This window comes from Rhinoderma darwinii, chromosome 1 (assembly GCF_050947455.1).
Source record: "Rhinoderma darwinii isolate aRhiDar2 chromosome 1, aRhiDar2.hap1, whole genome shotgun sequence".
Lineage (NCBI taxonomy): Eukaryota > Metazoa > Chordata > Amphibia > Anura > Rhinodermatidae > Rhinoderma > Rhinoderma darwinii.
Window position 1 is genome coordinate 536,649,313 of NC_134687.1, and position 24,848 is coordinate 536,674,160.

At 42.2% G+C, this 24,848-nt stretch overlaps 1 protein-coding gene and 1 long non-coding RNA gene across 7 annotated transcripts in view; both read left to right on the forward strand.

Moving 5' to 3' along the window:
- Window positions 1-24,848, forward strand: part of LOC142660634 (uncharacterized) — an 89,216-nt gene that overhangs the window by 26,139 nt on the left and 38,229 nt on the right. For 4 of the 6 annotated variants that reach the window (XR_012850549.1, XR_012850547.1, XR_012850544.1 and 1 more), the window contains 5 exons: window positions 15,999-16,077; window positions 16,643-16,700; window positions 21,999-22,033; window positions 22,448-22,547; window positions 23,025-23,160. This is a non-coding gene — a long non-coding RNA (uncharacterized LOC142660634). The remainder of the gene's footprint in view (window positions 1-15,998; window positions 16,078-16,642; window positions 16,701-21,998; window positions 22,034-22,447; window positions 22,548-23,024; window positions 23,161-24,848) is intronic. The other 2 variants (XR_012850548.1, XR_012850546.1) reach the window with 2 other exon arrangements.
- On the forward strand, window positions 1,319-3,023 carry LOC142745140 (uncharacterized). Its single transcript, XM_075854849.1, has 2 exons — window positions 1,319-2,175; window positions 2,291-3,023. The coding sequence occupies exons 1-2, from the start codon at window positions 2,075-2,077 to the stop codon at window positions 2,952-2,954; spliced, it is 765 nt and encodes a 254-aa protein (XP_075710964.1). The 5' UTR covers window positions 1,319-2,074; the 3' UTR covers window positions 2,955-3,023.

Genomic DNA, 24,848 nt, shown 5'->3' on the forward strand with positions numbered 1-24,848 from the left:
GCCTTTCATATGGCTGCAATTCAAATAGACTATTACACGGGTGTGAACTGTACCCTAAGATTTTAGCTGTCTTACTCACAGATCGCTCCCCACAAATATCTATAATCGCTAAATATTTCAGCCAATAACCGCTCCAGCAGTATTAGGCACATAAGAAATTCTTTCCTTTCAGCATTGCCCTACCAAACCAAGCTGTGATGGGGTCATACGCCAAAACACTCTTAATGGTTGCCTGATAAAACGTTTGCAAAACCTCAGCACTAAAACCGTTTAACATTTTTACACTGTTGAAAAATAAATTTGCTGTTTGGCCTGCTTCATTGGGGCATAGATTGTTGCAGACAATGTCAAATCGTATGAGACAGTAAACCCAATAAGCTGAAATTCCTTCACTACCTCCACTCGGTCCCGCCCTGCTATTACACAAATGCTCATGCCCCTATTTCCTAAAATCATTGATCATAGTCCATAGACAAGAGTGCCACTAATTCCGGATGATGCCTTTAAATTTGGGGCTCAATGATCAAGCACATTGAAAAATATTATCAGTTAATTCATTTTTAACATTAGTTATTTGGTACTTAGTTCAGGTGACTAGATCAGCCAATGCATAGGCAATGTAGACCTTGTAATGTATTCAGAGGGTGGAAGCCAGCAAACGGTACTCTCAAATTAGTCCAATAATTGGCCAGCACTTGCTGGTGTATTTTTAGTCATAAAATTAAGATTTTTAATGAACTCAATGTTAGTCAAAAACGTCTGAAAATACGGAGCTGTTTTCAAGCGAAAACAGCTCCTGATTTTCAGACGTTTTTCAAGCCACTCGCGATTTTCGCGGCAAAAGATCAAAGATCAAAACAGCTGTGTAAAAAAACGGCCCATCGGAACAGAACGCCGTTTCTCCCATTGAAATCAATGGGCAGATGTTTGGAGGCGTTCTGCGTCCGATTTTTCGGGCGTTTACGGGCCGAAAAACCGACGAAAATAGGCTGTGTGAACATACTCTTATAATAAATGCCATAAACATCATCAGTACTGGCTGCAGATCAGCATTAGAAATGATCAGTTCACACTGAAGCCCACAATGAGACGTGCGTGAGATGATGACAAACAGATCTCAGGTTGCAGGCAAATAACTTCTCAAGCGCTCCAAATGACCTCTGATCTTTCTACCATGTGCCTAGGGCGCGTTGTACAAGTGCAAAAAGAACAAAGTTAGGCCTCGTTTACACGAGCGTATTATACGCGCGTGCGACGCGCGTGCTTTTCACGCGTGTCGTACGCACCTATAATAGCCTATGGGGCTGTTTAGACGATGCGTGTATTTTGCGCTGCGTGAGTGCGTTGCGTAAAACTCACGACATGTTCTATAATCTTGCGTTTTTCACGCAACACGCACCCATTGACTTCAATGGGTGCGTGAAAACAACGCATGCCACACGGACGGTCCTGCGTTGCATGCGCGAAAAAAACGCAAGAGCTGTTATGTCCATTCTAATTAGTCTATAAAGCTACACAAAGCTTCTCCAAACCAGGAAGTGCCTGCCTTTCAAGTGCGAGGGGGCAAGACTAGCCAGTGCCAGGAGAGTTGTCTGGGGATATTTTGGAGTATTTCACAGCCACATACTACAGCCATGCCGCGCGGGATGGATGTGGAGCGCCTCATTCTTTTTATCCAGGAGCATCCAGCAATATGGGATAACAGATGTGAGGAGTATCACAACAGGACGGTGAAGGAGGACGCATGGGAGTTGGTGGCCAAAAACCTCTTTGGGCAAGAGTGGGAGACAGGCCGAACCCGTGACCGCACTCGGTTGGGTGAGTACCTTGCATTTTCTGTCAATGGCTGTCATGCCTATAGAAAACATGGGCCCTGTATGTGTATTGCGCACATGAGCACGAGAAACTTTGGTGGAGCAGGTGCTTCGCACGTCCCACCGCATTGCCATTGCAGGGCCCTTCATTTTGTAGTGAGAGGTGATAGTTCTGATGGCGTGTTTTGTTTTTGTTACATACACCAGTCCAAGATATCAAGACACGGTGGCGGAGCTGCCGTGATCAATTCAGGCGAGAGATGGGTGACAAGGGACGCAGCGGAGATGGGGCATCTCGCAAACGGCCCTACATGTATACGAAACAGCTGATGTTCCTGAAGGACATCATGGATATGCGCACGTAAGCATTTATGTCGTTGCATGAGTGTACTGTGTGTTTGTCCAGGTCCTGTCTGTCAACGTGTTGTTGTGGGCATTGTTAGATTTTGTACTCATAATTTTTTGCCTCCTTGTAGAACCACCGACAATTTGGAGGATACAGCAGAGGAGACTGACGTGGGGGAGTCTGTGGCCGAAGCCCCTGCTCCCAATATCCTGCCACCCAGCCCCGAGCCGACACCCCAGGAGCCCGCACCAGGCCAGTCAGAACGGCCGGTTGGCTCTCCAGCCCAGGAGCGGCCCGTGCGAGCCCGCAGTCGGCGTCTTCGTGCCCCACAGCCCTCCACATCTGCCCAGGTGGATACGCGGGTACTCGAGTATTTGAGGCGAGCCGCAGAGGAGGATGGCAATGATGCCTTTGGCCGCAGCATTGTGCCCCTCCTACGCCTGGTGCCGATGTACCTTATGGGCCGTCTGCAGGCGTCGATCGTCACATTGATCGACGCTTGCAGACCGCCACACAATCCCCATCCGTGTTTCACGGCAATCGAGCAGTGGCGAAATACTTACATGCCGCCACCCACGGCCCAGGTGCCTGGCCAATTTCACCCTGTTCCCCATATGGCCCGTCCGCATCCATACATGCGCCCTATGGCTCCCCACTTTGCGGGGCCCACATTCCAGCCACCACATCAGCACCACTATGCTGGCCAGGAACAACCTACCCAGCTCCAGGTCCAGCATAGTGGTGCTGAAATGCAGGCATATGCCTCCCCAGCCCAACTATACCAACACCTCTGAGTGTGTTGGTGCCAATATTTCTGGACGGCACTGTTGTGTGTGGTGCAGGCCTGGCCACGTATATTGTGTGATCCTGTTTTTCGTTTGAATTTCGTTACACCATGTTGGTGTGTTATTTTTTTAGCCAAAAATTTGGGATTGGTCCGAATCCCTTAATAAAAAAAAAAAAAAGCATGGTTTTGTTTCGTTTTATTATTCTTTTCGACCACCCAACAGAAGGTTTGGCACACATTTCCTTAGCCTACACTCTCACACACTTCTGGCCTTTTGGACCAATGCATGGACATGTGATATGAGGTTTTAGTTAATCTCTCGTGGTTTGACATGGCTTGTAAGGGATTCCAAAGTTTAGGTCCTGCCATGGGCCCTGAAGCAAAATAAGTACACTTGCAATTGGAGTTCCCTAACTGCAGTCCGCACAACAGGATATATGGGCAAAGTAAGTCGCCAACTGTGTAAAGTCCTGCTCAAACCCCGAGAGATATAAGCTCGCAACCCGCGTCAAGGGTCCTCATGTTTTGCGAGTCCCTACCCCAACCCCAACACACAAAAGAAACAAAACAAAAAATGCCCACATCTCAGGTCGGTAGTGAAGCGTCAAAAGAACATTCACCCCTTCACAGGTCATCAGCCCCCCACGGTGCTGGTCCAGATGGGCACTCAAAATATGCCGCCAAAGTATCACGAACTCGAAGGCCGGAGGAGACAGATCGCCCTAGAGGAATCACCGGGACATTGTCAGTGGTGTCTGCGTGTGTTATGATATAGTCAGCATCAAAGTTTGCATCATTAATGCGGCAGAAGTTATGCAGAACTACACCCGCTTGGATAACACGTGTGACATTATGCATGGACAACTGCATTGTTGACAGAAAGACACGCCACCTGTTCGACATAATGCCAAAGGCACATTCGACACATCGCCGAGCTCTGCCCAGGCGGAGATTGAACATGCGCCTACGGTCATCCAAGCCCCTTCTTGGAAAGGGACGCATGACTTGCCTTGTGAGTGCGAACCCCTCATCTGCCACGATTACATACGGGATTGGGGGCCCGCTGGAGCCTGGGAGGATGGAGGGTTCCGGCAACCCCAGTCGCCTATTCACGAGTCGCTTCCCCATTCTTGATGTACGGAATATGCGGGCATCTGCCGAGCTTCCATACGAGCCAATGTCAACAATAGTGAAACAATAATTAGTGTCCGCCAAGGCTAACAATACCATGGAAAAATACTGCTTGTAGTTATAGTATTGCGAGCCACTGCGTGGGGGCTTTCTCACACGAATGTGTTTGCCGTCAAGGGCACCAATGCAATTAGGAAATTCAGTAGCTCTAAGAAATCCCTCTGATATACTTAGCCACTGTTCTGTCGTGGGCTGAGGCATGACCGTGCTCTTTAAACTCTGCCACAACACGACACAGGTGGATGTGACAATGAACGAAATGGTGGTCACTCCCAAAAGAAATTCAAAATGCAACGAATGATAACTATTGCCTGTGGCCAGAAATCTAGAAAATAAAGAGAAAGAAAAAGAAAGGAAGAACACATGTTAGTGGGGGGCTGGTAAAGCAGACAGCGGCATGGACTAAGTTATAGCAGCTTCATACATACCTCAAGGTCACAAGCAGACGTTCCTCGGGCGAAATGCAGCGTCTCATGTTCGTATTCTGGAAGGTGAGACCAGAGCGAGTTTGCTCAAGCAGAAGGTCAAATGTGGCCACAGACATGCGGCAGAAGGCTCGAAATTTGTCGGGATGCCGGCGTAAGTCCTCAAACAGGGTATGGAAATGCCCTTTTATTGTACGTTGGGCCACAAGTGGGTGAACCCAAATGCGACTTCTTCCAGGCGTGTGGTGCTGCAGCATGTGTCGGCGCTGGCCAAACCGACGTGAGATCATCCATAGAAGAAGCACACGCGCCAGTGCTGGCGAAGCCATAATAGTTGGGTGTCAAAGCGATTCCAATTTGAAGGGAAAAACAAACACTGTGGTTTCTGCAGAGGCGGAATTAACCTTGCAAATAGATTTCTACCAGCAAGCAGGGGTTGGGCCAGCTGGCCTATTTGTAGGCGGCCGTCCCACTAATCCCCTCTGCGTTTTTTACGCGCGATGCAAACGCTTGTCGTGCGCGCGTTTAAAACGCAACAAGGCTGCGTATACGCAGTGCATACGCCATACAAACGCGCGCAAAACGCAGCGTTTTTTGCGCGCGCAAAACGCACACGCTCGTGTAAATGAGGCCTTACTGTTATTGCAACTATCCAAATTTCAATACAGGTGTCGGGGGTTTTCAGCCGGAAACCATCATTTAAATAGTTCTCAAAGGCTGAAAGCATTTAAATAATTTATTTATAATAGGATCGCACTGATATCATGAGTAGAAAGCTTCCCCTAAATTGTAAAGTGCTGCGGAATATGATGCCGCTATATAAATAAAGGTTATTATTATCCTTTACAGTAATCCTTTATAATTCAATTGAGAATGGAAGTGAAAATGCGTAAGAAATGGGGGAATTGATATATTAGCTTACCCTCATACTTTGTCCCATTTTCCTTTTCCTGGGATATTTTTTGTGACGAGGACTGAAATCTCCAAAATTCACCATATCTTTATGTAAAATACAGTTTAGTAAGTAAGTTCATATTTTGCCCAACAGTCTAAGGGCCGCCATTGCATGTGAATGCTATCATTTCATATGTGAGATCTGTGTAAACCAGTAGTAGATAGAAACAGACCAGCCTATTTTAGGCCTAATGACCAAGCTATTTTTTCAGTTTTTCCATCGTCGCATTCAAAGATCTATAACTTTTTTATTTTTCCGTCGACATAGCTGTATGAGGACCTGTTTTTTTGCGGGATTAGTTGTATTTTTTAATGGCACCATTTTAGGGTACATATAATTTTTTTCTGAACTTTTATGAACTTTTTTGGGGGGGAATAGAAAAAAAAAAGCAATTCCACCATTGTTCTAAATGCACCATGCGGTTTAAATTTATGCTGTTAACTGTGCGGTGTAAATAACATGTTACCTTTATTCTATGGGTCAGTGTGATACTATGTTTTACGACTTTTGCACAATAAAAACACTTTTGAAATAAAATTATTTGTTTTTGCATCGTCGCTTTCCAAGAGCCATAAATGGTTTTTCTTTTACTGTGCATCTCTATTAATAATTTTTATTTCACATTACTTCAATACTTTTTTAGTCCCACTAGGGGACTTCACTATGCGATCTTTTGATCGGTTATATAATGCTTTGGTATACTTATTGCTTGTCAGTGTGCCTCTGGCATGGCCTAATAAGCATAAAGCCAGGGCAGGCCTGGGGGCCTTTGTAAAGGCATGTTCAGACGTGGTGGCCCCCAACAGCAGGACACCCTGTGAAAAGCTAATTGTCGGGGGTCTTTCTAACAATAATGGTTAGTCTAAAGAAGACAACCCCTTTAAGGCCTCCTGCACACATTGTGTAATTACTGCAGAATTTCTGTCTGGATTTTCTGTACGAAAATTCGACAGCATATTACACTAGCAGTAAAGAGGAGGAGATTTAAACAAATCTCATCCATACACTGTGTAAAAAAATCTGCGGAAATTCTGAAATTGCAGCATGTCAATTTATGTAAATTTATGTTGCGAAAATGCTGCAGAAATTCTCCAGTAAATATGCAACGTATGCAGGGGGCCAAAGGAAACAATAAATAAATAAACAATATTAAGTCATTAACCTGTTGTCCATTTAATTGATCTGCCATAAACTTAGACACAGGTTGGATGAATGGTCAGCTATTATTCTAAGGGTATGTTCACACGACAGCGTCCGTAACGGCTGAAATTACGGGGATGTTTTCAGGAGGAAACATCCCCGTAATTTCAACCGTAATGGCATGTGCAGGCGCTTGAATGCCGCGTCAGTTACGGATGTAATTGGCGCTGCTATTCATTGGAGTCAATGAATAACGGCTCCAATTACGCCCAAAGAAGTGACTGGTCACTTCTTTGACGCGGGCGTCTATTTACGCGCCGTCATTTGACAGTGGCGTAACATTTTTCGGACGTAATTCGGGGCAAAAACGCCCGAATTACGTCCGTAATTAGTGCGTGTGAACATACCCTAAGAGCATAACATTGCAGCCTTGGACTTTAAAGTAGTATAAGAAAACCTAATTTATTTAAACTTGCCTTAAGCATAGTAAATGTATGCATGTGCTGCCTGAGCAACTTGTTCTTAATATGTCACAGAAATCTTTGGGTGATGTGCCGCATATTTCTATAGACCTTCACAGAAAATTGAATTTAGTATTTCATCATTTCATTAGGCAAATATGGTCTCCATCAATGTGGGACAGAGAAGTGCTTGAAGCAATTATGCTCCCCAATTAGCATAGATGTAGTGACCCGCTTGGCCCCACACCTCATTGTAATGTATGCTGTCATATAAAATAAGGTTGAGATGGTTGCAATTTTTTCTGATACTGTATTAATAAAATAGTAGATTATACTGTTTCATCTCAAGCCAAAAATAGTTGCATATAAGTATAACTTGATCTAGATATCTATGAGAGTAAGGCCATGTTCAGACATGGCGAAATTTTTCCGCTGCAAATGTTGGTGAAGATTTGGGGCAATTACGCAACGAATCTTCAGCAACATTTGCATATTTGACAGGTAATTCAGACGTTGCAGATATCACAGCGGACTTGCCACAGATTTCAGTTTTTGCATTGCAAAGGCTGAAATACGCAGTGAAATTCCACTTCTTCTCGGCAATGGAATGAGCATGCTGCGGAGGGGAAATTCTGCACCGCAGCCTGATTTCCGCACAGTTATTTTCTGCAACGTCTGAACTAACTTTCCTACAAATGTATAGAAATAAATGTAAAAAACGGCTGCTGCAGAATTCCACTGCGGACTGTCCACAGCGGAATTCAACAGCAATTCCGCCACATCTGAATGTGCCCTTACACAGTTCTAATACAAAAGTCTGGAAAAAACCCTCACACTTTTCTTGGCAGGGTGTTTTAAGAAGTTGTCTTACTTGTTAGAAGGGTCCATTGACAATAAGCTGATCACAAACTTTTCAACTGTTGAGACCCCCAGCTGTAATATGTATGAAAACCTGGCAGTAGGGGTTCAATTTCTCTGCAGCACCACCACAGGGGAAATTAAGCATTACACAGTGCCCATTCAAATCAATGGGTTGTCTGTGTAATGCAGGACAGGACAGGTCCTCCAAAGTGAGAGAGATGCTCTTTGTAACCACTCTCCACTCTGGCCAAGTGATGAGGATCCTGAACAGGGGACCCCCTCTATTAACTCAGAATACACTAATAGTGTATATGATAGTGGATTCCATATACTAGACAACCCCTTTAAAGAGGTATTAAAAAAAGTAATATTGGGTTTTACAGTGTGAGCAAATATAGTCCTCATTATTTTCATCATCCTCTATGTTAAAATATTGCCTCTTCTAGCAACTGCAAAGGAGTGAACGTTGCAGTTTTGTCTCTCAAGACGGAGTTCCTTACATTAGTCAATATGTAAGGAGCACAATGCTCAATCTCTTCATGCTATTATATCAAGTTGTATATTTGTTCAATTCCCATTTATAGTGAAAGTCTACTTTATAACACCAGAATATTTTTAGGTCCACAATCAGTGCCGGCCTTAGGATAGATGGCGCTCCGTACAAAATGATCTTTCGGCGCCCCACCCCCATCTTTAAAAAAAAAAAAAAAGCCCCATAAAAAAATTATAATGCAACTTTAGTGTCATAATAATGCCCCATACAGTATAATAATAATATTTAATAATATAATATATTACAACCCCTTCAGGGACACAGTATTTTGCCATTTAGCATCCCTGTAGACAGTGCCATAATCCCCCACCTCCTTGTAGATCATGTTATACAGCCCCCACCTCCCCCTTGTAGGCAGTGCCATACAGTCCCCCACCACCCCCTTGTAGACAGTGCCCCCAAACAAAAACAAAAATTGTACTCACCTAGGCCCCATTCCCTAATATAGGGAGTGCCACAGGGTGGTAGGGAGTGCCACACAGCCCCCTTGTAGGGAGTGCCACACAGCCCCCTGGTAGGGAGTGCCACACAGCCCCCTGGTAGGGAGTGCCACACAGCCCACTGGTACGGAGTGCCACACAGAAAACCAGAGCTCCAACCCGTTTAAAAGATATATTATGAAATTATTTAACACAGAATTTTGTACCTGACTTTAAAGGGTTATTCCCACCTGAAGCCTTCATTCCCCCCCCTAGCTTCCATAAACATTAAAATCTGAGTCTAATCATGCCATCTAATCCAATTTATTACCCCCAGAAGTGTCTTTTTCCTTCCATTTTCCCCACAGCATGTTCCTCTTTCCGAAAGCAAATGTGGGTGGTACTAGCTTGATGTCAATCAATCTGTGCTGCCTTGTGCATGCGCACTCACGACGCTACTAGATACTCTAGTACTAGGTGCATCGAAAGTAAAGCTTGCTGACTGCTTGTCCTAACCAGGCATAGTAAGCATGTCTGAGACGATCCGCACTTGTCCTCTCTGCAATATTTGTATGTACTTCCCCAGTTTTATCCCCCTAGTCATCCCCTGTTTCTACCCCACCCTCCATTATGTTGCCCCAAAATAAATTTCCCTCTATCATCCCTAGCTCATCCCCATTGTGAGAGAGAGGTGGCCAGGCCAGGAGCTACCGCACATGCACTGTCAGACGTACTGCCGAGACTCCAGCCATCCTCTACAGTAGAGGCAAGCGGAAATAGTACGCCAGCGCGGAAACAGTGCAAGGAATGCAGCGGTAATCGTAACCCTGAGGAAACTAGTGAAATACAAAGATGGAGATTAAGCCAGTTGGATTACCTAGAGAACAATAAAGATTAGAAAAAGCAAGGTATTTCCGTGGCTAAGTTTTGATATACTAGTATTTGAAATAGGATTATGCAGATGGCATTACCACTTTAAGGTTTCCAGTAGAGCACAGCTTACCACGAAACAAAATTGAGCTCTACGGCTTCGTTCACATCTGCGTCAGGGCTCCAGTCCGACGTCCCGTCTGAGCTTTCCGTCGGAACGGAGCCCTGACTGACACAACCAGAAACCATAGGTTTCCATTTCAATCACCATTGATTTCAATGGTGACGGAACCGGTGCCAATGGTTTTGGTTTGTCTTCTTTGTGCAAGGGTTCCGTCATTTTGATGGAATTGATTCTGTCAAAACGACTTTTATTTAGTCATATCATCACAGGCAGTGGGGTCTATGTATTAGGCGACTAACACTAAAAGCCCCACAAAAAACACAACAGGCTCTCAAAACTGTATGGTTCATGTAACATGAGTGCTGTGGCCAAACTGCCCCAAAACCACTAAGTGTTCCTCACAGGCCTCTGCTATTGAGCTACACATTTAGGGCAGTAATAATAAAAGTATATATATATATATATATATATATATATGTATATATATATATATATATATATAAAATACGCAACGTTTGCATGCATTTACATTTGGACGAGGCCCATGCCCCGAGCTCTGTGCTTCATGGGCCTTACACTTGTCACTGCCGCCATCACTGTCATAGATACAAGGCCCCCAGCAGACAGTATCCACTATATTGTTCTTACCCTCCCCTCTCCTTTCGGTTGCTCTTTGCCTCTGGGCACAGCACTGGTTCCTGATGCATTTTATGCGCGGCACAGATGACATCCTGGCGCTGGAAGGCATCAGGATCCATTGCTGCACCCAAAGGTGAAGAGGACTCGACACAGGACCGGTGAGTGGGTAAGTATAATATGGTAAATACTGCTGGGGGCCCTGTATCTAAGCCTCTTATGTGTGATACTTTCTATTGGGGCCCTGAATCTGTTATATTTTCTGCTGTGGCAAGATATCTAAGCCTATCATGTGTAAATCATGTGTAAATCACAAATGATAGGCCTGGAAACAGGTCCCTAGTAGAGAGTATCACACATGATAAGCTTAGATACAGTGCCCCAGCAGGAAGTATCAAACATAGAATGCGCCATGGGAAGAAGGCAAGCCGGCAAAGGCAGTGTGATGCAAAACGTTCAAGCTGCTACCAAATTCCCTAGATCTCAATCCGATTGAGCATCTGTAGGATGTATTGGAAAAAGAAGTCCTAAGGGCATGACCACACATGGCGGAATTCCTCCGCAACTGTCCGCATCAATGCCGCACAGAATCTGCGTTGCAGATTCTGCAGCGGATCTGCACAAAATGTGCAGAAAATTGATGCGGACTGGCCGCTGCGGACTGCAGGAAAAGTGCTTCTCTTCTCCCTATTCAGTGCAGGATAGAGAGAAGGGACAGCACTTTCCCTAGTGAAAGTCAAAGAAATTCATACTTACCGCCCGTTGTCTTGGTGACGCGTCCCTCTTTCGGCATCCGGCCCGACCTCCCTGGATGACGCTCCAGTCCATGTGACCGCTGCAGCCTGTGCTTGGCCTGTGATTGGCTGCAGCCGTCACTTACACTGAAACGTCATCCTGGGAGGCCGGACTGGAGACAGACGCAGGGAGTTCTCGGTAAGTATGAACTTATATTTTTTTTTACAGATACATGTATATTGGGATCGGTAGTCACTGTCCCGGGTGCAGAAACAGTTACTGCCGATCGCGTAACTCTTTCAGCACCCTGGACAGTGACTATTTACAGACGTCTCCTAGCAACGCTCCCGTCATTACGGGAGCCCCATTGACTTCCTCAGTCTGGCTGTAGACCTAGAAATACATAGGTCCAGCCAGAATGAAGAAATGTCATGGTAGTAAAAACAATACGCTCCGCAGCACACATAAGATCTGCGGACTTCATTGCGGAATTTTGACTCTCCATTGAAGTCAATGGAGAAATTCCGCCATGAGTCCGCAACCAGTCCGCCACTGCTCCGCAACAGACAGAGCATGCTGCGGACACCAAATTCCGCTCCGCAGCCTATGCTCCGCAGCGGAATTGTACGCATCGTGTAAACGAACACTGCTAAATTAAAGTGAAAGTCAATGGAGAAACGGCTCCGCTGCGGATTAACGCTGCGGAGTGTCCGCAGCGGAATTTAAGTGAAATTCCGCCATGTGTGAACCCGCCCTAACTGTGGAGGCCTCACCTCACAACTTACAGGACTTAAAGGATCTGCTGCTAACGTCTTGCTGCCAGATACCCCAGGACACCTTCAGAGATCTTGAGTCCATGCACCGGCCGGTCAGAGCTGTATTGGTGGCACGAGGGGGACTTACACAATGTTAGGCAGGAGGTTTTAATGTTATGGCTGAATGGTTTATAGATAAATATAACATATATATATATATATATATATATATATATATATATATATATATATATATATATATATATATACATACACATACATACATATACACACAGTGTATAAACACACTGTATATGTAGCTGCATTGATGTTATTATGTCTATGTGAACACAGTTGTTACACTGCATTGTATTGATTCTTGTATGTTTTACCTCAGCTTTCCTGTTTTTTATCTTTATTTTCCCGTCCAGCTTTCGCAGCCTCTCTCCTGTCTGTATTTGCTTCTCTCCTGTCAGATATTCTAATATTTAGTCAGAAACCCTCTGTGACTGCATCTAACAGATGATACATGACAGGAAATTGTTCTTTGAGTCTCTGTGTGAATTTAGCGCCACCTCATCCCGCCTTATATGTAGGTAAAGTCAACAGTTTTTTAATCACGTGGTCTAACAGTGCAGTTGGATGACAGGACAACCCCCTCTTACAACCCTTTAGAGGGCAAGTCTGCGCAAATGTGAGCTTCTGACCTAAGATAGACTATAAGAAGATCACAATGGAGGAGTCTATGTGGGAGATTTATCAATATTTTCTTAAAAGTTTAGACAGGATAAAATTAGACCGATCTGATTTACAAATTAACTTTCAGGTCATTAGCACAAAGCGATTGCCAATAAGTGATTTCCTAATAACAATATAATTCTGTTTATTAAGATTCATGTTTACATCAATGAGTGGAAGGCTAAACCTGTAGATCCATGCATGGCAGAGTGTCCAGATTTTCAAGTATGAATGAAGATTTAAACTAATCGATGATGAGCAGTGTTTTTATTGTAGCGTTGCTCTTTTGGCTCAATTATCTGAACAAAATTATTCTAATAAACTCTCATCAATGACAGGGAAATGTATACTCCCTTTGTGTATACGGACCTTTAAAGTGGGTTACTTGTCAGCGGTATTGAAAGAAACAAAATATCAGGATTATAAAAAGTCAGAATTATCAATGTGAGGCTTAGATTTCGGTCCTGTCCAACTGGTATACTAATAACACATCATTAATACAATTGTGGAATTTCTTGTCATTTGTCATTAAAACATATAAAGAATGTCATTGGAAAATAATATACTGCTCTTCCCCATATTAAGATCTTCTCTAATGATCGCCATTTGCATGCTACAATCACATTTAGGCCTCGTGTACATGGCAGTACAAAACAGAGCCATAATAGGGCTCCCATAAAGCTGCATGGACTTTGGAATGCCTCCAATGCCACATGATGGCACCCAAAGTTTTTCCTGTCGGTTTCTGTAGGAACCTGACAGAATATTTTTTTTTTACAGAGATAATCTCTTCTAGAAGCTTTTCTTCTAGGGTAGAATATCTCAGCACATACAACACCCGGCACACGGCAGCACACGGAGGTTGTGTGGGTCCGTACTAAGGAGCTGTATGGCCTCTATGCACTAGTGTACTGTCTCTGTGCGTGAAGGCCTAATAGTCAAAGTGATTAAATGTGGAGATGTTTTTAGCAGTTCAGAACATTTTCTAATTTGACAAATCAAATTATTTTGCAATTATGGCTCTGAGTGGTTAGTTGTGGCGAAAACATATTCAAAATCACTTGTAAACCATGCCTTAGTTGGGAGAAAACATAAGTTTTTTTTTTTTTTGCTGAATTTAATAGCACTAAGGGAAGTTGTAAAATGATGCGGCCATAGCGAGATGTCATTGACTGGAATTTTTTTTCGATTACGTACTTCAGCGAAGTAAAACTCTGACTTGGATTACAGCAGTTCCCTAAAATATACATATTGCTAGAATTACTACAATTGCTTCAGGTAATAGAAAAGGTAAGGGTATGTTCACACGCACTGTTTTCAGATGTAATTCGGGTGTTTTACGCCTTGTATTACGCCTGAAAAAATGGCTCCATTACGCCTACAAACATCTGCCCATTGCTTTCAATGGGTTTTACGATGTTCTGTTCCCACGAGGTGTAATTTTACGCGTCGCTGTCAAAAGACGGCGCGTAAAAATACACCCGCGTCAAAGAAGTCCATGTCACTTCTTGGGACGTTTTTGGAGCCGTTTTTCATTGACTCCATTGAAAAACAGCTACAATAATGTCCGTAAAATACGCCGTGAAAAATGTGAGTAGTTACAAAAACATCTGAAAATCAGGAGCTGTTTTCGGGCGAAAACAGCTCAGTAATTTCAGACGTATTTTGCTACTGCGTGTGAACATACCTTAAGCGTTTGGAAATTAAATCCTTACATCTGCTTGTCATATAGACTTGGCAGAATATTGCCGTACTTTATGGCAGTCTGTACTCTGTCTTTGGAGGGCAGCAGATAAGTTGTTGAAATGTGCTCCCTCCATCCACAGAATACTCCCTGCTATAAAGTACACCTGTATTCTGCTTATGGTCCCAAGATGGAGTTCTACTTGAAAGGTTTAGATATTTTGAGGACTGGATATGAATACAAAATTCTTCCCACAAAAATTATCAGTGATGCCTGTAGAAACCAGTCAGGTTACTTCTTTCATTTTCAACCCTGCTATGAAAAATACAAAAGATGGAACTTGATCGGACAACACTGACAATTTATATTAGAACAGTTTTAAAGCACGAGGCTTTATTTATTTAGACAGGAGAGCTCCACCAATACATTTTTGTTGTGGTAAAGTAGGCAAGTCCACATCTCAGGAAACATGTTGAGTAGATCACAAATTACCTCCTATACTTAAGTCATATAAAATTAGAATAGTTTTAACGGCTATGTACACCTTAAACCTGAAATCATTATTATTATTAATTTTTTTAATAAAAATGTCTATCAGTGTGTTCGATTCAACTTTCTAAATACTTTTTATTAAACATTATTTTTACTTTTTAAGATACAGCTGCTTTGTATCCTGTAAACATAGTAGCTGTATCTAGCGCTGAGACCTGAATCCGTCAGTCCCGTGGACCTAACGGGTTCAATGTCAGTGGGTCCTGCATGTCCCTAACACGCAAGATCCACATTTAATCTATCACATCTAAGTTATGAACTTTGAGACATGCAGGACCCGCTTTCACTGAACAGCTCCTGATTTTCAGACGTTTTTTAACTACTTGTGCTTTTTTGCGGCTTTTTTTACGGAAGTTATTTGAGCCGTTTTTCAATGGAGTCAATGAAAAACGGCTCCAAAAACGTCCCAAGAAGTGACATGCACTTCTTTGACACGGGCGTCTTTTTACGCGCCGTCTTTTGACAGCGACGCAAAAAATAACACCTCGTGGGAACAGAACACCGTAAAACCCATTGAAAGCAATGGGCAGATGTTTGTAGGCGTATTAGAGACGTTTTTTTCAGGTGTAATTCGAGGCGTAAAATGCCCGAATTACGTCTGAAAATAAGCTGTGTGAACATACCCTAAGCTGGTCACGCAGTATCCACCTGTTATCAATCACATCCAGGTTATGAACTTAGGTGTGATCGGTAACAGCTCGATTCTGCATGTCAGAGACACGCAGGACCCGTTGTCACTGAGCCCGTCACAGGATATAAAGCAGCTTTATCTCAAAAAGTAAAAATTATAAAAATAAATAAATAATTATTTAGAAAGTTGCACAAAACACAATTTATGGAGAAAAAAAACCGACTTAATTTTAAATTATTAATTTTGTGTATTTGTTTTAACTGTGTGATGTTTATTATACACTGATTTATTTTTATTTTATTTTTTTTACTATAATTTCAGGTGAAGAGTTGAAGAGATATTGGAAACTAGTCCAGAAAGTGAGACTTGGTGATTTCTACATCATTGGTGAAAAATGACTGTGTGTAAACACTTGCCAAACTATTATATATGTGATATGTATTTCATTCCACAAAAATCGCATCAAGCATTGCAACTTTGAGAAATCACATTGTGTAAAGCCAGCCCTAGGGGTTTGCATTATCAGCAATTCCCTCATACCTATTACTTCAATTGTTCCTTTTAGATTCAATGAACAAGTAGGACAGCCACAGGGGATTTGAATTTCTTACAACTGAGGCTCTCTACTCCCATTCTTAAGCAGACCATGTTTTTTGCAGATGGTGCCAGGAGGGACAGTCTTGGGAATGTGACTGTCCCACAGAGTATGCCCACATACAGTTCCATGTAGCTCTGCACTACAGTGATGTTATTGTTGATAGAATATATTCTTCTAAAAAAAATAATAATAATGATTTACTGATTACTTTTATTTTAACCCACACATAATAATGACTCATGTTGGTCAATAAATAAAATAAATAAGGAGTTTTACAGTCTTGTGAATGTTCATGATTATTACAGTAAATGTATCTGATACCTATGTCAGGCCCAAGTCACCCACTTTACTGTGTCCTTTTCTGTAGGAATTTACTACGACCTGGTAAACATTGAAGTTTGGGAATGACTGAATCCTATCTAAAGGTAAATTGATTCAGAGATTCTTTGATTCGTCCACTTGTTCATGAAGGAAGGAACATTTACGACCCATCTTTTCCTGTAGTAATTATTCTATATTGAGATAAAGTTGAAATCGTAGTCACATGGTAAAGAGGCGTGAGGAAAAGTCAAAAGGTAGGGTTTTGCATGCTCATACCATCTAGCGCATGCGTTCACACATAACGATCTTATGATCTTTACGTATGGAGACGATGGCAATCGATGCATTATTCAAGTGTGAGAAGCTACCCTAAGATTTGGGCTGTTGAAAGGCTTAGTATTGAAAAAGGAAATATTCCATCATGTTGGAATCATGTTTGCTTTAATCCAATCCTTACTTTATTAAAAAAAAAGTGAATGACTGTAAACTTGATGTAGTTGGGACATTGGGAAGATATCTTACTGCCTGCAGGTATCAGTTATTTCACCAGTATTGTAAAGGATCTGCCAGACACAGCTTCTGTGTCGACGCCCGTGGTTAATCAGCCTGCATCTGTTCCTAGGTCTGCTGGAGAGGCTCGATCTGTTGCCGCTCAGGCTGGTGGGCTGGGGAGTGGGAGAACCTATCGCAGCCTGGCCAGACGGTTTTAGCTCCCGCCCTTGGTCTACTTATACCTTCATTTGCTGCTTGTCCTTTGCCTGTGTCTCTCTTGTTTTCCTGGCTCTGCTGTTCCAGCTATTACTATTGACCTCAGCTTCATTTTGACCCTGGCTTTACGGACTACGCTCCTGCTCTGCGTTTGGTACCTCGTACACTCCCGGTTTGACTCGGCTCGTTCACTACTCTTGTTGCTCACGGTGTTGCCGTGAGCAACTTCCCCATTTCCCTTAGCTTCTGTGTACCCTTGTCTGTTTGTCTCTCGTGCACATATTGAGCGTAGGGACCATCGCCTCGTTGTACACCGCTGCCTAGGACGGGTCGTGCAAGTAGGCAGGGACTGAGTGGCGGGTAGATTAGGGCTCACCTGTCTGTCTCCTTACCCCGTCATTACAAGTATTTAGCTGGCTATAGTAGATTAGGTATAAATACCAAATTGGCTTAGTCAGGATGTCGGGATACAATGCTGGCACAAAGGGATATCTCATCCTATCGTGAGACATATTAAGCATCATATCAGTTGGCATACAATTCACATGTCGCAAATGAGACAGAAATGGGGATACAGTTAGGAACTGTCGGTTCAACCTGTGGCCATATTTCCCCAGTTTAACAACAACAGAAAGAGATTTATTTAAAATCGAAAATTATTTAAATTTTCCATTATGATAAACCTTTTCTGTCTTCCAGTCTGATGCCTAGAAAAGTAAGAATAACGTAACTTTTATAGAATTATATGTATTATTTTATTGTTTTTCTAGTGTACATGAATAAGGAATTACATAAGTCACACATTATGTGTGGATATATTTAAAGAAACAGAGCATACTTAAATTTTTATTTGGATTTTGATTGCAAAGTTCGAACTTCTTAGGAATCTTTGTCCAGTGACCTCATGAACTTAGTTTTAATTATGCAAAACACATATTTTGCATGTTAAAGATTTCCAAGGTCAGCCTCCTCCACCGCTGCGTGCATACTACTATGCAAATGAAATACATAAGAGAGGCTAATAAGTCCGGTGTGAAAGGCAATGATCAAAACCTGCAACCTATTCCATACACAGAGCAGTGTATAAAGGCTGACTTCTTAGACACAGTAGACATTGTAGCTATAAATTTACTATTGAAGCCACTGAACAGGATCATTAATCTGATGTCCATTTCTGAAGTCATTCAGTCTTTAGTTCACTTGTGGCAAAATCATTACTGTTGGCACCAATTACTGTCCCTACATATAAGCTAGGTTCTTTTTATGCCCTGAATCAGAATGCTGAACAGATCTAATGCTGAACAGATCTAGTGATTTTGTTGCTTTCACATTTTGGCACTCTATAAGACTGGCTACACTCCTTTTAGAAAAATCTGATTAATAATGCAGTTTGATATGAAGAATGGCATGGCTTGACTTCTGCCAAGCTTCTTTTCTTTGTCTGCTAATAACACATTAAGAAACCAGCACTGAAACAGACTGGTTGTTACATGCATATGATTTAACAAAAACAGCCTTTTAAATAGCAACATGTCCATCACAACCAGACCATCCTAATTTACTCAGGTCTTCATCTCAAGGCTAAGGGTGGGTTCACATATATCAGTTGCATCCGGCGAGTTGTTTTTAACCTGAGCCAGACACAACTGTTCAAATTTTGTGGCCTTTTTGTACCGGCCTAGCACCCGCAGCCGGACTAAAGCTGGACAGAAAAACTCTGCATGCAACGTCCTTCTTTCCGGCGAAGGTAGACATTAAAATTAATGCCACTAATGCCAGGGATGATCCTATAGGAAAGCATTAGATCATATCTGAGGGGTGTAAGGAAGAGAAAAGTGTCTAAAGTGTCTAGTACGTTGCCCTAAATTTATCATACAGTGCACGTCATTGTGATAAATTTGGCACAGTTTCTACTATTTGGTCAAGACTTGTTTATCCCATCCTGTAAGCTTAGTTCGCCCATTGCTTGTGCCTTCAGAACAATAGAACTCACAGTTAAGTGGTGGCAGAAATGTATCACTGACTTGTCTGAAGGTTGGCAATTTGTATATGGCTGTAGGATTGATCTTATGCACTGCTTAAAGAGGCTCTGTCACCAGATTAAAATACCTATCTCCTACATAATGTGATCGGTGCTGTAATGTAGATAACAACAGTGGTTTTTATTTAGAAAAATGATCATTTTTGAGCAAGTTATGAACAATTTTAGATTTCTGCTAATTCGTTTCTTGATGACCAACTGGGCGTGTTTTTACTCTTTACCAACTGGGTGTTGTACAGAGGAGTGTATGAGGCTGACCAATCAGTGACCAATCAGTGTCCTACACTTCTCATTGTTCCAGCCCATTGTTACAGTGTGATTGTGCAGTGAAATAAGCTGGGCTGGAACAATGAGAAGTGTAGGACACTGATTGGTCACTGATTGGTCAGCGTCATACACTCCTCTGTACAATGCCAAGTTGGTAAAAAGTAAAAACATGCCCAGTTATCTATTAAGAAACTAATTAGCATAAATCTAAAATTGCTCATAACTTGCTCAAAAATGATCGTTTTCGAAATAAAAACCACTGCTGTTATCTACATTACAGCGCCGATCAGATTATGTAGGAGATAGGGCACTTATAATCTGGTGACAGAGCCTCTTTAACTATAATTGCGGCTGACATGACCCAATAATGAGACGGCATGTCCACATATTTTTGGCCATATAAAAATATATATTGTATGATACATTTATGGAGAACACGCAGTCCGATCTCCTGATAAAAAGATGGGCATTACTGTATCACAATAAAAATAATTTTCTGAAATCGTTCATCATGGCCTAATCCCCATGCACATAAATCTAATTGTATGTCACTTGTGCTTTGGGACGCCTGTTAGGGAAATAAACAATGTGTTTACCAAACAAAATGTCGTATTTAGTCTTTTCTCTGCTCATAAGACTCGCTGACAGAAATCACTTGTGTATAATACAGCACTTACTGCTTTATAGGTTTCATTTTGAGAATGTCAGTAAAATGATTAAAGCGTTTTCAGAAAGGAAATGACTCATTGTGCATCTGCGTCTTAAAATAAACACATTCCCGCTGTCCTGCGTAGTGTATTTGTTTTTTTTTCCCTTCTACTTTTCTTTTTTTTTTTATACCATTTTTTGCAATATTGATTTGTTGCTAGATTGTATTTGATCGTTTTGTATCAGTGCTTACGAGGTGTTTGTAAGAAGGAGCGCAGTTAAATATTTCTTAAGTTAACAAATGATTTACTGTCAGACACATTCCTACCAGTTTGAGAAATGATTCTAGTTTGCTTTAGTTACTTTTAAGCTAATACAGCCAGTGGCTACACATTACAAGCAATCTGTATGCAAGGTCTCTGAATGCTATTTCCTTTACAGTTTATTTGTCGTAGGTCACATTACTTACGGTGATGAAAATGTAGGGAGTTGTAGTTTATTAATTGAGCATTTACATTTCAGATCTTGACGTACACAGTTGGGCCAAATATATCTTGTGACTCAGTAATAAATAAGCGATAAAGAATAAACCAATATCATTTTGTCTGAAAATATTAAAGATGAAACATTTTATCACGCTAAATGATCTAATTAGAAAGGTATTCATGACCTTTAATCTGAGATAAAAACAGATTTTTTTATTCTAAATAAAATAGAGATATCAATCTATATAATATAATGTAATGTACAAAAGACATACTCTCCAGAGCCAGAGGTTCCCAGTATAGTTCCAGTCATAAGTGAGCCCGCGTCTCCCTCCACAGGGTTAAAAGGGACAGTAGGAGACGCAGTCTAAAGAGCGGGCAGTCTAGTTGCCTAACCGTATAACACTAAAAGCCACTCATAAAAAGCCCCTTTACACTAGATGAGTTGCACCGTGGAAAAAGGTGAGGGATAAACGGCGCTCCTCCGAGACAATGCGAGGAGTGGAATAGTATAGGTTGCCGGTTGCCACCCACTGCGGTCCCTCGGTGCTAATGCCTTAGCACCGGGGACAAGGTATGTGGAAGAAAAAAGAACAGAAAAAGAGCAGTATAGTATCGGGCATCGGCGCCAGGCTCAGGAGGACCAGGAACGAGGCCAGGTGAGTTTGATCAAGGAGATCTTTAATTCAAATGACGACGCGTTTCTGGACCGGACTGGTCCCTTCGTCAGGTCAGTTAACTGACCTGACGAAGGGACCAGTCGGGGCATGAGCCTGGCGCCGATGCCCGATACGATACTGCTCTTTTTCTGTTCTTTTTTCTCCCTTTACCCTAGAGGCTGTTGGTGTGACACAGTTGTCTAGGTCACTTTACCGCCATTCCTCTGTCAGCGTAACCTATGTACATATACTGGGGGAATATATTAAAAGGTAGAAAAAAAAGTCGCAAAATTTGGCTTCGTTGTCATAAAAATTCAATTTCTGTCTCACAGAAATATATTTTGGCGCATTTTCTCACTCTCATTTTCTCTCTCTCTCTCTCTCTCTCTCTCTTTCTCTCTCTCTCTCCCTCTTTCTAATATATATATATATATATATATATATATATATATATATATATATATATATATATATATATATATATCATTTTTTTTTCTTTATTTGGCCTGAAGATATTTAGTCTATTTTACTCTATGTTTGTTAAATTGCAAGGATTGATCCTGACTTGTAATTTTTTTTCTTACTTTCTTACAGGTTTGGGTAAGAAAACCATCATCTTGCTTGTCAAGGTACTAAATGTGAAGATCTCACTGGAATAGGCATGTTAACTACATTGTATGATGGTATTGGGTATTGTTTGTCTGAGAAAGTACACATCAAAAGAGAGCGGAAGAGAATCACTCATGAGCGCCTCTGAAGATCACAATCGTTCATCATCGTATAAAAAAGATTTACAACATGTTGTAAATTTTTGACCAATGAAAATCATTCTTCACTTTTTTTTAAAGAAAATATGAGCATCAACACTTCAGCAGTGGTGCCAAGCAGAGGAAGATGTCGTACACACAGTATTTGTCGATGAGGCATCTTGCATGTCTAGGGAGGATAACACTCTTTGAAAACTCTTCATTCCAATTGATATAAACAAAATTTTACTCTTTTCCTAGCCAGTTCTTTCCTATAGTCACGTTGTTCATTTGCAGTTAACAGGGGACGGCAGGACTTGAGAGAGGAATATATAACAGCAATGCTGTACAGAGATTGTATAATCCCAGTCCCAATGGATCACACAATCTAATCTTGGTGAGTTTGTGTTCAGTAGTTGTGTTCAGTGGTCTCAAAATGTTTCCAATGCATGAAACATTAAGATGCTGAAATGATTATTTGACAACCTCACTAAGAATATAAATCAATTTTTGGGTAAAATATGGTTTGCAAGTTCTTCCATATCTGATCCCAAGTTTTTTTTTGAGTTCCATGCATCTCTGATGATTCTATTTGCTCATCTACCCACTTGGACATAAAAGCTGTACTTACTTGGCTTATGCACAATATTTAATTTTAACCATGTAGTAAATAGTTACTGTTATACCCTATTTGCAGCTGTTCTCTGCTCTGGCTAACAGAGGGGGAACTTGAGGAGGAGACCTCCTTTATGACCTCCATATGGGCTAATAGGTCTCGTAGACAGTTGTCATAATTGGTCAATCTATTTAATACAGTAACACCAAGATGTCAAATGCAATTCAGTGGATACATTTAACTTTTTGTTCTTTAAAGGACGGCAGACCACAATATTTACTGACATGCTCTTGGGGATTCAGATTGAAGAGGATGTATCTGACTAAACTGGAACTGGATGTAAGCAGTGCTAGATTGAAAAATACCAGTATCTTGAGACAATCTATCCAGCCAGGTATGTCCACATCCTATTACATCAGTAGCATGTTACGGCTCCTTCACACGAACGTAGCCCACCTCAGACGTGAAAAACTATAGTTTTTCACGTCCGAGGTGGACCCGTGGGGGACGCGTTGTCACGGATCCCCAACAGACTACAGTCTATGGAGGGGTGCGTGATACGCAGTAAAATAGGACATGTTGAAACAAAGGTAGTATGAATAACCCCATTGAAACGCGTGAGTCCGTGTGATGGCCGTTGTTTTAATTGCCGTCACATGGATGTGTTTCACGCTCGTGAGAATGAGGCCTTATGCAACAAAATCTGCATGTAATACAAAGTGGATTTTGCTGTGGATTAACTGGGGATCATAGACTAGTGTCAAAATCAGCTGCAGATTTATTCCATTATGTATGTAGCAGTAGATCTACATGAAATGTGTCCCTTTACGTACTATTTACATATGTGAGCTTGTACTGGAATAACTTCAGAATCATGCTCTATTGCTTAGAAGAAAACTATTTTAGATAATGCAGTACCCTAAGGCCAAAGCCACACGTGGCGGAATTCCTCTTGAATTCCGCAGCGGACACTCCGCAGCGTTAATCCGCAGCGGAGCCGTTTCTCCATTGACTTCCACTTTTATTTAGCAGTGTTCGTTTAGACGATGCGTAAAATTCCGCTGCGGAGCATAGGCTGCGGAGCGGAATTTGGTGTCTGCAGCATGCAAGGGATGTTGCGGAGTTGTGGCGGACTGGTTGCGGACTCATGGCGGAATTTCTCCATTGACTTCAATGGAGATTCTAAATTCCGTAATGAAGTCCGCAGCTGTCATGCACATGTTATGTGTGCTGCGGATGCGTCTTGCTTTTTTGACATGACATTTCTTCATTCTGGCTGGACCTATGTATTTCTAGGTCTACAGCCAGACTGAGGAAGTCAATGGGGCTCCCGTAATTACGGGAGCGTTGCTAGGAGACGTCAGTAAATAGTCACTGTCCAGGGTGCTGAAAGAGTTAAGCGATCGGCAGTAACTGTTTCTGCACCCTGGATAGTGACTACCGATCCCAATATACAGCAACCTGTAAAAAAAATAGAAGTTCATACTTACCGAGAACTCCCTGCTTCTGTCTCCAGTCCGGCTTCCCAGGATGACGTTTCAGTCTAAGTGACGGCTGCAGCCAATCACAGGCTGCAGCGGTCACATGGACTGCCGCGTCATCCAGGGAGGTCGGGCTGGATGGCGAAAGAGGGACGCGTCACCAAGACAACGGCCGGTAAGTATGAAATTCGTTTACTTTCACTAGGGAAAGTGCTGTCCCTTCTCTCTATCCTGCACTGATATAGAGAAGGGAAGCACTTTTCCCGCAGTCCGCAGCAGCTAGTCCGCATCAATTTACTGCACATTTTGGGCAGATCCGCCGCAGAATCTGCAACGCAGATTCTGTGCGGCATTGATGGGGACAGTTGCGGAGGAAATCCTCCACGTCTGGCCATGCCCTAAAGCTGCTTGCCAAAATAGAGGCTATAGTTCATTAAAACACAACCACGTGTCCCCCGACATTTTCGCCAACACCTTGACATCTTCAATGGTAAAGGAACACTGCAGTATATAAATGGATAGTGTTACATCTTACTGTTGTTTCATTTATTTGCAGCTTGTAAGTGTCGAAAAGTATCAATAAACATCAATAAACATATAA

What these genes read in the sequence shown, in the direction of transcription:
- LOC142745140 (XM_075854849.1), top strand. Translation starts at nt 2,075, where the DNA reads ATGGGTGACAAGGGACGCAGCGGAGATGGGGCATCTCGCAAACGGCCC. An exon ending in GACATCATGGATATGCGCAC is followed by an intron (nt 2,176 to 2,290) that starts GTAAGCATTTAT and finishes GCCTCCTTGTAG; the next exon opens with AACCACCGACAATTTGGAGG.